This window comes from Rhinichthys klamathensis, unplaced genomic scaffold (assembly GCF_029890125.1).
Source record: "Rhinichthys klamathensis goyatoka isolate OS25496 unplaced genomic scaffold, OSU_Roscu_1.1 h1tg000356l_1, whole genome shotgun sequence".
Classification (NCBI taxonomy): Eukaryota; Metazoa; Chordata; class Actinopteri; order Cypriniformes; family Leuciscidae; genus Rhinichthys; species Rhinichthys klamathensis.
Window position 1 is genome coordinate 866,938 of NW_026606865.1, and position 17,673 is coordinate 884,610.

At 41.0% G+C, this 17,673-nt stretch overlaps 2 protein-coding genes across 15 annotated transcripts in view; one reads left to right on the forward strand and one right to left on the reverse strand.

Annotated features, from left to right (window-relative positions):
* The window catches only part of usp39 (ubiquitin specific peptidase 39), an 81,947-nt gene that overhangs the window by 62,798 nt on the left and 1,476 nt on the right, over positions 1 to 17,673 (forward strand). The window lies entirely within an intron of this gene.
* The window catches only part of ank1a (ankyrin 1, erythrocytic a), a 93,026-nt gene that overhangs the window by 21,280 nt on the left and 54,073 nt on the right, over positions 1 to 17,673 (reverse strand). For 13 of the 14 annotated variants that reach the window (XM_056232803.1, XM_056232801.1, XM_056232798.1 and 10 more), the window contains one exon: positions 9,347 to 9,508. In XM_056232803.1, coding sequence (XP_056088778.1) covers positions 9,347 to 9,508 — 162 coding nt within the window. Of the gene's footprint in view, positions 1 to 3,272; positions 3,365 to 9,346; positions 9,509 to 17,673 lie in introns of those variants that run through there. The other variant, XM_056232807.1, reaches the window with a different exon arrangement.

Consider the following 17,673-nt stretch of genomic DNA (forward strand, 5'->3'; position numbering starts at 1 on the left):
ACACACACACATGCTTAGTCTTCCATGCTCTCATTCTCAGAGTCATGACATTTTGGCCTCTATCAGATAACATGCACGCAAGCAACCAGCACAGATCATCTTCAATAACCATTGTTCTCATAAAAAAGAAGTGTAAGGTCTTGTTAACATACACAAAAGTACACAGTGTACTCAAAAAATTTAGCTTCATTACATTTATGTAACTTTGAAAAAATACAACTATATAATGTGTAAAAACATGTGCTCTCAAACTCATCTAATTTAAATGACATAGAGCCCAGTCTTAAAGGGGAAGTGTGTATTTAAAAAAAAAAAAAAAAAAAAAAAATTCTGTTTGTTTGAGCATTGTGCAACATTGGCAATTTGACCAATGGAAACAGGCCCTTTTTTGCCCTTTTTCATTTGGTGACTCTAGTGGTGCAGAAATTACACACTTCACCTTTAATTGATAACAGACAAACAAACAAACAAACAAACAGTAGGTAGTTATATAGATATGGATAGAGTATACCAATAAAAATCATTGTAGTTTAAATGCAAAAATAATTGGGGGAAAAAATACATTCATAATTGACAATACGTGTTTTCATGTTTCCACAAATAACAATTATGCTTTATAAGCCAACAATATGTAAGCACCTTAGTACTTGTTATCTGTTTTTTTTACAAGGAGCAGATTTTTGGTAGCTTTTAGTGTTTTGTTACACACTCATGCCAATAAACACAAGTGTAACTATACTATAAAGAGACTGATGTGTATTGTCAGAGAGGGAGTGAGAATTATGTGTATTGTCCACAAAAACATTCTTACTCTGACATAAACAACGGGCCTTATTGACTTGTCTGTTTCCTCTCCCCAGTTTACGACCCCCGGACAGATAAGACTTCTCATAAAGAGCACACTACACACACCGGAGAGATATATTAACCACATGGCCCTGGAATGGGACTTCAGAGGGTGGAGATACTCAATCATGTGACCTCATGCCTGTGTAGTTTATTTGAAAAATCTGTAACACTTTATAATAAGGTTCTATTTGTTAACATTAGTTCAATACATTTGTTTACATGAACTATAAAAACTATGAATAATGTTAATTCCAACATTTACTAATACATTATTCAAATCAAAAGTTGAATCTGTTAATGTAATTTAATTTTAATGGACCTGAGCAGACATGACTTAACAATTAATAGTTGTATTTTTAACCAAGTTATAATAAGTGTTTGTTAACGCATTAACTAATGTTAACTAATGGGACCTTATTGTAAAGTGTTACCGAAAAATCAAATACTATTAGATACACCAAAATAATAATTCAAATAAATAAATCGTAATGTATAGTGATTGATTTGGGAAACACATTTTGTATGATGTGCATCTAAAGTATCATGTTCATATGTGTTTATGTGATAATGAATGTAATGTACCTTGCTTTCTAATTAGATAAAAAAAAAAAAAAAAAAAAAAAACTTTATGAATTTTAGAATATCCATAAAGGAAAATCAAACTAAAAGGAAGATTGGAACACAATCAACATATAATTTTTTTAGAAATATAATGCAGGTAATAGAATAGAATAGAATAGAATAGAATAGAATAGAATAGAATAGAATAGAATAGAATAGAATAGAATAGAATAGAATAGAATGCATAGTCTCAGTAAAAAATGAAAAGTTAATCAGAACATTAAATAAGATTGAAAGTGGTCAAAATTATTTAAACATCTTACAAATGTATTTATTAATCTTACGCAGTTGAATAAAGCACTTAAAATTTAAATATCAGTATGACTATTTAAAATGTTAATGAGCTAATTTGGATCTACTTTAAACAGCGTACAGCGTTTTCAGAATCTTCCTGCTATTTATTTATTTTCTCTTTTCCCCCCATAAAATTTCACTGCAGGAATTATAACTATAGTAACTTTTGTCAGGAACCAGGGTTGAAATGGTGAATTTGTGTGTGGGGTATCAGACACACAATATCATTTGTAAAGAAATTACAAAGGGAGCATGTGCCCTAAAGAAATGTAGTATGTATGCTATGTACAGGCCAGCATCCATTTGAGTACATATATTTCAGTACTACATCAGCTCTTGTGCATTTTGTGTGTATTGAAGGCCTTTTATGACAGACACAGAGTGGGGAAACAGACATAGACAGACACACAAAATACACTCACAAAACCCAACAAATAACACACAAGTCACAAGCTCATGAAGATAAAAAGGTAGTCACAGAAGAAAAAACAATAGAAAATGTTTCTTATAGAAAAAAAAAACAGGCCAGTCCATAACATGTTATGTATTAACAGAAACATAACATCCACTAACGCACAGAAAATGCATAATTGTGAACAAAAAGACTTATTTACATAAGCACTTAAAAAACGGATTGTGAAGAGTTTCACAGGGTCCCTGAATTCATAGCTAATAGACAGACATAAGGAAAATGACAACATTGAGTGAAATAAAAGATTGTACATTGACCAAAACAGTTCAAAAAGAAAGATAACAAACATATTTCTGAGCTCAACAACTATCAAAGAGCACAATCAGCACTAGCAAGGCCTTCGTGCAGCTTTAACAGGCCATGCGAGAATCCGTTGTCGGACATCATGCCGAAAAGTGATATTTTATTTGAAGGGCCTCACACATGGACGATGACAGCATATGCCATAAAGACAGTTTAGTGATAGCAGAATATGAATATTTGCATGTTTTCGGGTTAGGTGAAGTTAACAGAGCCTTTATTTTGTTTCACTTATCTTTATGGTAATGCATATGCCATGTGAATATGTCATTGTGTCCTGTTCCAGAGCCCTTCAAGCTAGAGTTTTCTCAACATCTCCATGGAGAAGCATTCATGCTTTATGCCCTCCTTTTGATACATGCAGACAGGGTCCAAAATTAACCCTCGCTAAGAGCCAAATGTGAGTAAAACCGGATTTGGTGAGAAAATAAAACAAGGTTACTGACCAGTTGGTTGATCAAATAATGGGTTAAATCTAATTTTTAAAGTTTGCTAAACAAAACAAGTGCTGTGCTGTATTTGTCTAAGATGCTTGAAGTTATTTTTAAATCAAATATGAAATATTTCTTGCATTAAGTCAACACAGCAAAAAATCTAATTCATTATTTTTGCAGGTTCTACTCATATATGGTCCTGCAAGAGATTCAACAACTTTTTTGTCACCAATATTTAAAAGCAGCTAAATAGTTTAATTGTCATGAGGTAAAAAATAAATATTTTTTTACCCGCCGTTAGCAGATGTGGCAAAAAGTTACTTTTGGACCCTGCATGCAGAGATCATGGAATGAGGTACATCCAAGAAAGTGCCACAAGAGCATGTAAACAGGCCTCATAGCAGAAAGACGAGAGAGGGTTGTTTGGGTGGAAGGAGACAGAGCGAGAGAGAGATAGACAGAGAGAGAGAGAGAGAGACAGAAAGAAAAGGAGACAGGTGAGTCAGAAACACCTCCCTCCTGTAGGGGGCGCTAAGCATAAAACTGGTGATGGAGGGGGTTGATCACAGAACAGAGAAATAACTTTCCTTTTTTTTTTTGAGGGGTGGGGAGGTGGTTTGGGAGGGTGGGGGAAGAAAACACAACTGGTCTGAGGACAGAGAGATAAATGAGGGCCAGAGGTCAACATGATGTCTGTATGAGGTCAAAGGTCAGAGAGGAGGTGCAGAAGAGGAGGAGGAGGAGAAGGAGAGGAAGAAGGCTGGGCTGCATGTGACATATCAAGAAAAACACAAAGCATGGGGTAAAGGGAACAGGTTTAATGCTCTGCCTGAATCAACAGAGTACTCTTGCCAGTTTGCCAACTATTCCAAGACGTCACACAAAAAAAGCATAGCTGTGTCTTTTAGAAATTTACTTGGGTTTTGTGAACTAATCTTGTTATTCATAGTAGACTATACTGACTATAGCCACAATGCTATAGTTTAAAATGCTAAAGTCTTAGCATTCATTTCATGATCTCACTATGGAGACAAGGTTTCTGTGTATTCCCCTAATTCTGTGTAATTCCCCTAAGGGGTGCCCAATCCTGCTCCTGCCGATCGACTGTCCTGCACAGTTCATCTCCAACCCTAATCAAACACACCTGCCTTTAATTTTCAAGTGATCCTGAAGACCTTAATTGGTTGCTTCAGGTGTGTTTGATTAGGGTTGGAGACAAGGGCGTAGATTTGGTTTGAACATTGGGGGGTTGAAGTTTGGGTATGCCTCCTGATATTGTGATCATGTTATAAATAATGGGGGGGGTTGTAATGCATAGATTTAAATATTGGGGGGGTTATATCCCCCCCATCCCCCCCACAAATTACGCCCCTGGTTGGAGATGAACTCTGCAGGACAGTCGATCGGCAGGAGCAGGATTGGGCACCCCTGCCCTAATCCATTGATGCTTGTGTCTAGGAGTCACTCCATTCCCACACGTAGTTTTCTACAACCAGCCAAATTACTGGATCTTTTTCACCAATTTACTCCCAGTTCAGTTGGTTTGAAGTAAATGGTTGTGGCAACTCAGAAAACACTGGCTAGCAGGGAAAAACCTTTGCAGCTCGACCTCTGTGGAAATAAGGTTTTGTGAAAGTGCTGCCACCATAGCAGAAACTGCAAAGTCTCGCTATGAAAGGAAAGGAAAATTGCAGACTGAAAAACAGGTTGTAAACAATTATTTTTCCAGAGCTCCTGGATGAGGTTGCAGTCACTTGCAAAAACAAGCCTTTCACCAGCCATTACCCATCCAAGGAGATCTGTGCTCCGGGTAAATGGGATTCTCCTACTTGGGCTTTTATTGACACCTCACCAACACCCCAGGAGTAAGGAAGCCACAAGCTCTACACTCCCATCAAAATCAGTCAAGCACTTTCCAGTCAAGCATAACTGAAATGAGCTTCTAATGTATTTACTGTCCATCTAACTCCATTTTAGTGCTCACTTACCAGGCAAAACTGTGGGAAAAGGTGTCTGCCATGACCGAGCCATGGAGAAGACCAGAGCTTTGTAGTCATACAGGAGAGGAGATCATGGCTTGATCTCCCCAGTCTTAGACAGAGAAAGAGTCTATCCTGGATGCACCAGTGATCCCAGAGGGGATTTTTGGCACAGCTTTGATGCTGATGCTGAAGAGGTGTGGGGAATAAAAGGGATGACGAGGCTCTTCCAAGGAAGACACAATCATTCCCTCCCACATCACCTTGCCAAATTGTTATGTAGTTGGCAACAGGCAACACATATGCTTGTTGAGTCAGGGTGGGATCCTGCTGCCCCGTAGATGGACCAACCTGCTACTCTACCTACTCAAGGATTGAGGAAAAAGAAGAGGGTACCCTGCTGAAAATTTCAGCATATCTGGTCACCAGAATAAGGTATGTTGTGCATGCTGGGAGCAGATTGGGAAGCGTGAGTGTTAGTGAACCAGCTACGCCAGCTCAGTTCTGCTTGAGAACAGCTGCATACCAGCTAGACCAGCTCTAACCATCATAAACCAGCCTGGACCAACATGCCATTCATGCTGGTTATGCTGGGTTCTTCAGCAGGTTAGCTTGATGGGTTCCCTCTACAGGGAAATAAGCATATAATGGCGCTTTTCCACTGCATGGTACGGTACGGTACGGCTCGCTTCGCCTTGCTTTAAATGGTACCACCTCTGTCGAGGTTCCAAGCGTACCATACCGATACTAAAATGTGACGTGAACACACTGCAGATCACTGATTGGTCAGATAGAATCGTCACTACCAGCGTCATTGTGTTTGCAAGACATCAAACCCGCTAGATTTAAATACCCAGTAACAGCCACCGCCGTAGCACCTGTTTTAAAACTACTTGCTTGACTTGCTTGAAGAAAAAAGAAAGAAAGAAAACTTCCAAAAGAGAAATGGCTGAATCTTGGTCAGTAGACGAAGTGCAGACGTTCCTCTAGTTGGTTGCCGAGGAGCGGATAAACTATAACGGTCAGACCACCCACTTACTGGTACTAACTGCAGTGGAAAAGCAAACCGAGCTAAAGCAAACCGAGCCGTGCCGTGCTGAGCCGAGTCGTACCACACAGTGGAAAAGCGAAGCGAGCCGATCCGTGCCGCGCTGAGCCGAACCGTACCGAGTCGTACCAGCAGTGGAAAAGCGAAGCGAGCCGAACCGTGCCGCGCCGAACCGTACCGAGCCGTACCAACAGTGGAAAAGCGAAGCGAGCCGATCCGTGACGCGCTGAACCGAACCGTACCGAGCCGTACCAGCAGTGGAAAAGCGAAGCGAGCCGAACCGTGCCGCGCCGAACCGTACCGAGCCGTACCAACAGTGGAAAAGCGAAGCGAGACGAACCGTGCCGCGCCGAACCGAACCGTACTGAGCCGTACCAGCAGTGGAAAAGTGCCATAAGCAGTGCAGACATGTCACATTCTCACTGTTCTACAGTTTTACCACCAAATAGCATTGCATGAGAAAATAATCCAAAAATTGGGAGAACATGCAGGGAGCAACTGCTCCCTTTGAGGTGGTGAGTCACTCAGTAGCTGTCCCAGCACATGCCAATCGCACAGTTCAGTGCACAAAATCTCTTGCAGCTCCACCACTAGATGCCACCATGGTACTGTGCATAAACAAATCATGAGCATGCACAGAGTCTCAGCATGGGGTCAGGCCTCTCTCTCACATGCACAGGGTGTGGACCATCTCTCTGCAAGCAACCCTTTTCACAGGGAACCGAAACTGATTTAGTACTTGTATTGGGCAAAGCCAAATCTGGGGAAGTTAATCACTAAGCATCTTAATCATCAACTTTTGCACTAGTATATTTCAAAAGAAGTCTAATGGCCCAAACTGATTTATGAGCATATATGGACACCCTTGGATCTGTATTAGGGGGTCACAATACAGGTGTCCTCATCATACATACTCAACAAGGCTTTATGAATGAAGCGAGAAAGTTCTTTTATTAATAAAATGGCGATATGTACAGGTAAGGGGGGGCGACTAGACACAAGCATTGTGTTTGCCAGCGAAAGGGGCTGGCATAATGAAGAATACACAGAAGTGGCATATCTAATAACGAGACACCTCACTGCAGTAAAGTTATCATAATTATGTGTGAGCCAGTGTCTGATGTGATGTGGCCTATGTCATTTTGCTAAAAACAGAATATTTCAAAGGTTGTGGCTAATGGCAGAGTCAAGAAGCTTTGCTTAAAACTGTTCCATTACAGTTATTACCCATCCATTTGTCTTAATATATCTTAACATACCCTTGAGTAAGAACTAAATGCCTTCTGAGATCTGATATCTCTTAAAGGGGTCATGACATGAGAAATAAACTTTTCCTTAATCTGTTAAAACTTCCTCCCTAATGAACAGTATAGTGAGTATAGAGAGCGGGATAGACATCAAAGGTTCTTCTGCACCATTTCATAAATTGCTTATTTTTTCGACAACACTTTATTTTTGGGTTCAATTCTCGTTATTAACTAGTTGCTTATTAGCATGCATATTACTATGATATTGGCTGTTTATTGGTACTTATAAAGCACATATTAATGCCTTATAGCATAATAGCTGACGTTTAATAGTGTGTCAATTGTTTTGTTTTCTAAGTTATTTCAGTCTTGCATATGTATGCTTCACATAATTTGTGAAATTCAGCTTTCAGCAAATGCCTGGACTAATAATGGATTAGTTATGTGGTTGTTGCAATGTATTCAACCTACATGACATAGCATTAATACTTTCCTATGCAAAGATGTTTCCCAATCATGACAATGGGAGTTTACTCTGAAGTCTTAAAAGAAAAGAAGCATAATCATAGCACCTTTAAATCAGAACGCCATAGAGAAGGTGGAGAATTGTCATGTATTACTAAAAATACTATATATGATATTTACATTATTGTGAACCTCTGGTAAAATAATACAACAAAAATGATGTCATGACCCTTTTAATATCCCTTCCAGTGACATGAATGTATACTTTGCACTGGATTTTACACTCACAGCATCTGTAGAACTGACATGTTTCACTAATGATGGTTTTTAATAAGTGCATCTCTCTGTACTTTTAAAATGTATGTTAAAAGGTACCACAAAACACAGGAAGCATGCTACTGAATGAACTGATACTGAATAGGTTACCTTTGTCAATGGTAAAAAGGAACCAAATCATCATATATCAGATAGCTAATGCGTGGCAATGTGACAGACTATATAACTGGGGATAAATACAACTTAAGCTGTATTTGACAGGATCTGTTGCATGCTGTAAAGGTATCTATATTGTTTTCTAGATGGAAGAACTTTAGATTAGCAAAATAATTCTAATGGGTGGAACTTCTTCCCCATTTATGAATAGTTAATTCAGAGACCGTACTCCAGGTGATGACAAAAATCTCTGAGCTAAATGTGTTGGAAACACGCATTCCCAACAGGAAAACCAAAGGCTGTTTTGCCTAAGTAGAAGTTAATAATGGAGATGCAACATTTGCCACCCAATGATCTATGAAAATATTAGACTGTAACTGTCTGTTATAACTCGGGAACGGTTTCTATGAAGTCAGAGTCTTGATACGATTGGTAACAAGGTACATGTGATCCAAGACAAGTGTTAAGGCTTTCCCAAAGTTAAACCAGTTTGATAATATTCCACTCCTATAAGAAAACCTATGACTATATTATGTGTTTTCCCAGTATCTTTTTTTAGATTATCAATCAAAAGTGGCCATGACGTGATTCTTTCACATCCTTTCATGCTAACATGCTGCCTATATCGAAACTGTAACAGATGTACAAGATTTATGGATAAATATGTTTTCATTAATTAATTTACAAAATAAGTCCATTTTTAGAACAACTGCAAATCAGATTATGTCAGAGCTTAAGTTATATTTTCCCTTGTAATATACATTAAAATGTACAAATGAACTGTAACTGTAAAAAATAAAATTATTACGAATAGTGTTACAACCCTTAAATGTGTCCTATCAAAACACACAAGCAAATCTCCTTAATCTCAAATATTTCCCCAACTTTAAAAGGAACAAAGGAGGTCTTTGCAGAGTTTGAGAACATTTCCCTGCAGTAGTCAAAAAAACATTTAGACAAGCTACAAAGATAGGCAACATAACATAGTTCTGGAGGGGTGTCATCAGTTCTGGTCCTGGTGACAGCAGAATTGGAAGAGGAAATGTTAGGTTCATGGCCAAAATATAGGGGGACAAGGGTTTGAACAGAAGATACAGCAGCAGATATCAACTGGATGAGAGGAAAAGCCAGCTCTTGGGGGGGAAAAAAGCATTATGTGGGACAAGTGAAGTGTAGAATGTCACAAGGGAATATCTCTCTCTTACCATTTGTAATGGCAGGAGATAGATGGTCCCTCTCATGATGCCTAGACCTGGAAGCCTCTTGCTCCCATCCCCCCTGCTGACCTGTTGGTGGTCCCTGTCCCTCCATCATGTTCACAATGTCCACTCGGTCAATACTCTTAAGGGCCACGTACAGGCTGTCCACTACAGTGGTGAGAGACACACAGATGGTGGAGAAATGGAGAAGGGGAAGACAGGGTAGTTGGACATAAAGGATGAGGACAGAGACACACCACTGACAAAACCAAAGGATTTCAAGACACTATTAGGAAAAACATCCAAAATACAATAATTGATTTACTTTTGTTATTCAAAACAATTGTGGATGAATCTGTCTCAGTCACGTGACTTTATCTTTACAGCCACCATATTTATCACCATCGGGGGGAAAGCAATTAGCCTGGTTCTACCAGACTCTCGAACATTTCATTTGTACAGAGAGTCTGGCACCGCTCCATTGACTATCGTTAACTTCCTTGTAGGCGGGTACTCTATTGAAGTCTAAAACTATTGGATCTGCCCAGAGTCACTCTGGATCTGCCACCAATCGCTAACGTTTGCTCGTGATGTATGTCGAACCCCGTGGGGAGGAGGGCCACAACATCATGACCAAAACAAAACTAAGCAAAGATTGTTCTTGCTTTAACTTCTTGATATTCGGCAGCGTTGCTACAACGGACCGAATGGCTTCGCTCGCATCTTTCTCCGCTGCCATTACTGAACTACAACTCAAAATAACGCACGACGTCATCGTTCTCAGCCACTCCCTCTGTTCGCTGATTGGCCCTACAAAGAATTGATCGGAGAAAACCAAAGTCTACAGCAGAATCCCAGACGTAGTACTGAAGGAAAATGAAATTGACCGGAAGTGCATAGGAGGGCGCAGCCAGGCTAGAAAGCAATGGCAGGGAATTCAAAAACATCCCACAAGCTATATCAAGACATAACATCACCCTCAATTCAAAAGCACACATGTGCAGATATTTACATATATTTCATTTATAATCTGAAGCCTTTTAAGACTACCAAATGCTTCGACAACATCCAGTAAGTTTTGAAATGATTGGAGGCAGTCTTGGGTATACTTTCGTGTGACCAATGACCTTTTCCTCATTTCCACATAACAACATCTAACCTTGGTTCTCTGGATGAAAGGATTGAGAATTTTGAGCTTTAAGGCCGTGACACACCAAGCCGACGTAAAAGAACTAGCGGCGTTGAAAGCTGACTGTGTTGTCGCCTTGCGTCGGCTGTGTCGCGGCCAAAAGCTGCGCTTGGACACACCAAAGGGACCACAGGTGAATATCAACTAGCACATGTCTTCTGCTCCAGCATGTAAGGAAATAACTGTCTGTATCAGTAGGTATCAACAGTCTATATTTGTCATTCGAAAAGCTAGGACTGCAGAAATACAAAGCGTAAGCAAAGCAGCGCTTGCTTACCATTTTGATTATAAATCATGCTGATCACTTTCTTCTGAATGCTCAGGTAAAATGACAATCTCCTTCTGTCTGTGCCGTCTTGCCTTCTTTGCTCATTATCATCACTTTCACTTTTATCCTCATGCACTGGCTCGTACACTAAGCTGAACGCCGACGCCAATTCAACATGCTCTTTGGCCAAAATACCTGTTACGTGGATGAAAGGAGATGAACCCAAAACAGACAGAGTGCAACGAACAGGGGGTTTATTGGAACAAAACAGGAAAACAAAACCCACGAGGGGGCAAAACACGACTAGGACAAGGAATGGATGGCAGACTAGACTAGACAATGACTGTACAATAAACTGACAATTCTTCAAATAAACGTTCACAAAGACAAGACTCTACACTAAGTACTCACGGGTAAGAAATGGCAAGGTATAGCAACATAGACAGATTCGACAACATTCAGCATCAATAAGGCAATGAACCGACCCAAGACAGCAAACACAAGGGGATTAAATACCAAGAAACAAACGAGGGGAACAGGTGACGCTAACAAGGCAATAATGACTAAACAAGGATAACAAGGGGGCGGGGTTACGAGACAAGACAACACAAGCACATGACCCAAACAATAGACCATGCACTTGTACATAAAACATGGGTCTGTCATGATCCTGCCACAATACTAGAAGAATACAAGGACATGGCAGAATCATGACAATACCCCCGACCATGTCCAACTTGTGCCGAGAGTACGAAACACATCGCAAAAACTGGGCCAGCCGGTGGTCAGCGATGGTCCAACCATCGGATTGGTGTGTCAGGGCCTTTAGTCGACCAGCAACCCAATTATCATTCAGAACATTTAAGCTCTAAAAGACGAGCTGGAGTGACATTTACATTTTACATTTAATCATTTAGCAGAAGCTTTTATCCAAAGCGACTTACAAATGAGGAGAGCAATCGAAGCAGTTAAACAATAGGACAACAATATGTGCTGTGACCCTTCCCAGTTTAGTCTAATGCAGTCTATGTATTTTTAAAAAAAAAATAGAGTAGAAGAGAAGAGAAAAGAAAGCGTAAGCATTAATGGATCAAGTGTTGCTGAAAAAGATGCGTCTTCAGCCGTTTCTTGAAAATCGCTACGGACTCAGCAGCTCGGGTTGAGTTAGGTAGATCATTCCACTAGCAGGGAACAATCAAGGAAAAGGTCAGTGAAAGTAATTTTATGTCTCTTTGAGAAGGTGGCGACGTTCACTTGCCGAACGCAAGCTTCTGGATGGCACGTAAGTCTGGAGTAATGAGTTAAGGTAAAAGGGAGCAGAGCCAGTGGTTGTTCTATAGGCAAACGTCAGTGACTTGAATTTGATGGGAGAGGCAACTGGCAACCAGTGCAATGTTGTGAGGAGAGTTGTGACGTGTGTCTCTTCGGCTTGATAAATACACACTTGCTGCAGCATCTGTATCAGTTGCAGAGGTTTGACAGTGATGCTGGAAGAACTGCCAAGAGAGCATTACAATAGTCCAGTCTGGATAGAACAAGCGCTTGGACAAGGAGTTGTGTAGCTCTGATAGGAAGGACCTGATCCTCCTAATGTTGTATAAGGCAAATCTGCAGGACCGGGCAGATCTAGCAATGTGTCTGTGAAGTTCAATTGATCATCAATCACAACTTCCTGGCTGACCTTGATGGAGTTATGGATGACGAACCTAACTGAATGGAGAAGTTGTGGTGTAGTGTTGGGTTGACTGAAACCACAAGCAACTCTGTCTTCGCAAGGTTTAGTTAAAGGTGGTGGTCCTTCGTCCAGCAAGAAATGTCTGTCAGGCAGGCTGAGATGCGAGCCGTCGGATCCTCTGGTTGGAATAAGAGTTGTGTGTCATCAGCGTAGCAGTGACAGGAAAAAACATGTTTCTGAAAGACAGATCCTAGTGATGACATGCAAATGGAGAAGAGAAGGGGAGTTGCAAGGAACCCCTAGTCTGTGTCTCTCTCCTTTCTTTGAGAGTTACACTAAGTAAGCAAATGTTCTCTTTCAGTCAAGTCCTTTACACACAGACCACTCTATGGGAGAATTTTAAATAAGGATATATAGAATAATGCTCATTCATGTCCAGAAAATGTACTACCTGCCCGTAAGACCAAGGCTCAATCCCAATTCACCCCTTGGCCCTACCCCTTGTTTTCGAGTGTACCCCTTGGCCCTTAAAACAGAGTTACAAGGGCCAAGGGGTTGAAATATTCCCATACGAAATGGAACAACCCTTCATGAACCCGATACGTCATCAGTCGTCGGCGATGGCTCTGCCGTTACGGAGTTTTTACAGGATTTCTCCATGACAACGACTGACAATCAGCGCAGATGCTCTTAACTTTGAGGAAACATGATGCTTATAACGTTCCTGCCTCGAAATGTATGTCTTTTCTGTTTCGGAAAGGTAATTTATTATACAATTTCTTAATTTAAATGACTATATCATTATTATAAGAGTAAATAAAGTGCACGGTGGTGTCATTTGGCGCTAAATTTAAATGTTTAACCGTTTGTGAAGCCATCTCACCGGTGATTCGCGATGTATTCTGCGAACTTTCTCGTAGCCCTCCGTTTGGAGTGTGCCTCTGAAAAATCTCCGTTTCGAGGGGTATGTAGCCCTACCCCTCGATCTCAACAAGAATCGGGACACCCTACCCCTTGACGTGAACGCGCAAAACGGAGGGGTAGGGCCAAGGGGTAGGGGCAAGGGGTGAATTGGGATTGAGCCCAAGTGAGTGACATTAGGCGTGGTGACGTAACGTCAGTAAATACTTTACCAAAGTATGAGAGTAGGCCCAGTTAGCTTCTGCACAAATCTCCTCTACCGATATGGCCTTAAATAATGGTGATGCTACGAACTAGCTAAAGTGGCTGGTAACCAAATATGGCGGCTCCTCTCCTGCACACTGGTATGCAATTGTATCAACTGTAACACCCCAAAACAGTTTCAACATTTTGCAAACTGTAACCACTCTGTACTGAGCACCCAGAAGCATCACTGGCCTCACTCCTCTTAAAACATTGCGGGGCATGACAATACCCAGCAAACGTTTGGACGTTTAATGACCGTTGAAAAGACATCCCTCCGACATGTCCCGTCATGGTTGAAAAATAGTTCCAAAATGAAAGTTTAACAGACGTATTTGACGTTATCTGTTCTGTGTTACATATTTTTATTATGGGAAGCGCACTAGCCAGACGGGATTTAAACTTTGTCGACTGAAAGTTTGGTTTGAAGACAAAAAACGAACCCAGCACAATGTTCTCTCACCATTCTTGATTTCTAACAAACACTCACAGCGTTCGGCTGGCCTTGCGGCTGTCAGATCAGAAACGAAAGCTGATGCTCTCCGTATGTTTTTCCATCGTCTCCGGGCGCATTCATTTGCTTATTTTGTCCTTTAGATCGAAAGATCTGATAAAGCCCATACATTTACTCACCCATAGACCATCCCCTCGAAGAAATCAGGACAGAAGTGGTTGAAAGTGGACAAAAGAAACTACCAGGTGTAAAAGGGAATGTGTCTCCCTTGTCTACTTGGGATCTGATCGACCAAAACGCATCTTAATACCAGCTGTAAACAGAGCCCGAGGCACTGGAGAATGGTGAGATGGACCCCTGGCCCAAACCCCATGTGGCGCAGTGGCACTAGAGGTATATTCTTATAGGCAGGCTGGTGCCTGGGTTCACTTGTTAGGTGCCCTGTGATAAAGTGTGTGTTTGAAGCTTTGGGCAACTGGAGCAAAATAAGGGACAGCTTTTGGCACCTGAGCAACAGGGCAAGGGACGAAAGAGTCAGGGCTGCGTTTCTCAAAAGCATTGTGAGCTAAGTTTATCGTGGAGATCATTGGTGGCAATGGTTCTACGATCTACTTAGGCCAGCGGTTCCCAAACTTTTTTCCTTGCGCACCCCCTTCTATGTCCCAACCGGGTTGGCGCACCCCCAATCCCCACTTAAAAAAAAAAAAAAAAAAAAACGCAACAAAGCTTTGTTTTATTGTCATATAAAGACTCATGTTTTATCATGCTCAAATAACCAGAACACACATGACAATAACAACATCAACAAAGTTTCAATATAATGCAACAAAGCTACGCACAAGCTTCCACTTTTAACCCTTTCACACCAATGCGACCGTTATTTAGAATTTGTCACTTTAATGTTTCCATGGTGACGCGTCATTGCTTGTCACGGGACACAGCGCAACCACAACACAGCGCTGAATGAATGAGGATCTGCTTTTATGTAATTTTTCCTTTTTTATCAAAAATATTCACAAATGTATTAGCTATAGCATGAAACACTGATATTCCGATTGTCAAATATGTGTAAGTGGACGCGTTGTGTTGTTTAAACGCCTTCATAACGATTGCGTTAGTTGAGCTGTATGCGTGATGGGCGGCGTCATGTTAGTTTGTGCCACAGTTCAGAGAAGAATCGGATCTGTTGGATTTACAACACGTCAGTTTCTCCCCTTCTCACGAAATACATGAACGTAAGAGGCTGGTGAACTGGGAGAAGAATAGGGTAAAATGTGAAGCTACGTTCTACACAATGTGTATCTGATATGAAGAAAACGTGTCATCTTATAATAAAAATGATTATTATTGCCTTATCCATAGATATCAGCAAAATCAAAATCATTGTTTTGCTAGTACTTATGTATATTTAAATGTCTGAAACTTAAAATAAACATTATGTGGTTGAAAACACTCAATAGTTGTGATATATGCTATGACAGCACTGGCTAAGCGCCAGCCAACGCGCGAAAGCACATTTGAATTTAGAAGTTGATAACGTGTGCAGAGCAGTGTTTAGAAGAAGACAGCAGCTGTCTTATACGTTTTTATTAAAAACTAACAAATAATAGTTTTTTTATTTAAAATATAAGCGATTACAAAGGAAATGTTTACAGTTCATGTTTTTTTTTTTATTGTAAGGAAAAAATCCCATTTAAAAAAACAGACCGCCATTGCATTTTTCCTCTCGCGCACCCCCTGGTGACAGCTCGCGTACCCCTGAGGGTGCGCGCACCACACTTTGGGAATCCCTGACTTAGGCTTACAATGCTTTTAGGAAACGCTTTGCAGATTGCTATATGGCAAGGGACAACTGAAAGGAGTCATATTTCTGCACCTTGAGGCCCTCAAAAAAGCCCATTTTCTGCACCCTCCATTACCAATGTACTGTTAGGGAGGTTCCAGGAACAGATTTGGGAAGTACTGCTCCAGTCCCAGCCTAAAGTCCACATCCGGAGTCCTTCCTCTCAACATGATTGCCACACAGATTTGGACAAGGCCATGTTTGATTTGTGTGCTGCGGCACACATTATATCAATTCAAACCTAATCACTGAGATATCAGCAAATACAGTCAACAGGGCTTGACATTAACACCTGCCACCTGCCCACTAGCCACTTTGTCGGGTTGAATTTTATATACATTTTTTAAAAAGGCATCTGAAATAATAAGCTAAGTGCAATGTAGTGTTGTTAAAAATACAGATTTTTCAATACATGTCGATACCGTAACCTCTGTAAAGCTTCCAACACTCATTTTCCTCAGAATAGATACAAGATAACAGCTGCTCTTTCTCTCTCTCTCATCTCTCAAACCCGTCTCCCCTCACTCACTCGTTTCATTTGCTCTGGATGAATATTGTTGGTGTTACAGGGCTTGAATTTCGGCAAGGGATTGAGCTTATTGCACATAATTTTACTCATTCCCACAGATTTTGTGCTCACACCCAAACACAAGCGGCGCCAGGAATTTGATTGTAGGTGGGCCTCCAGAAAACTGGATGGGCCAGTTAAAATAAGCAAAAAAAAAAAAAAAAACGGGTTCCCCTTCATCTCCGTTTCAGCGCTTTTCTGCGGCACTAAGGACAGCGACTCAGTAGCCTACCTGTGTGGCTCTTGTGTCGCTGTCCTCAGCTCAGTGCAGTAACGTTAGCCTAACTGGGGGGTCACACACTGGACAAGAAGCGCAGCGCTGTGCCGCGTCGTGTCTAGGACAACTCGAGGTATCGCACACTGGACGCGCACTTTCTCAGTTTATGGCCAGCAATACTGTTATGTTTAAGGACATTATGGAATTAAGATTATGTCTGTACTATGTTATGATTGTACTGTACAATTAAATACAATCGTTGCTGACTTTGCAGTCTGAACACTTTACCTCAGAGCGTCCGTTAACTGAATGAATTGAGAATATCAGCTGAAAATTCGATAACATCAGCAATTTTCATTCAAGCAGCTGATTTCTGTAAATGAATATAAAACTAAATGTATATTGCAGCACAGGGTGAAGTCAGTATATACATTAACGACGATTTGAGACAAATACATTTAAATTTAATATAAAACAAATGGCGCTCTGTGGCGCGATTTTGAACAAGGTCCTGAGCCGTTGCTGGGCGCCGCAGACGACGAATGGCGCCGCCGGTGTGTACACTCATAGAGAAAAATGTGTTTGAATTTTAAAGACGCGGCGCTCCACTTCTCGTCCGGTGTGCGACCGCCTTAAGTCACACGTGGGGTAGAAGCCACTGATTGGTTGAGAAGCTTTCACTCAAAGCTTTCCTCGGGCTGCTAGAATGAAAATCACTCACTACTCACTATAGGCCTGGGTCAAAAAGGGGCGGGCCCGGACCTAAAATGGGTGGGCCCAGGCCCAATGGTAGCGCCGCGGGTGCACCCAAAGTGTGGCACATAAAGCCGCCTCTCAATGCTAAATTGAGTTCTTTTTCTCTGCTTATTGCACTTACACAGTCAAATACACACAAAATAATGTCAAAAAGCTGGTCTTTGTGAATATTAGGGGTGTCCCCGACTAAGGATTTTCA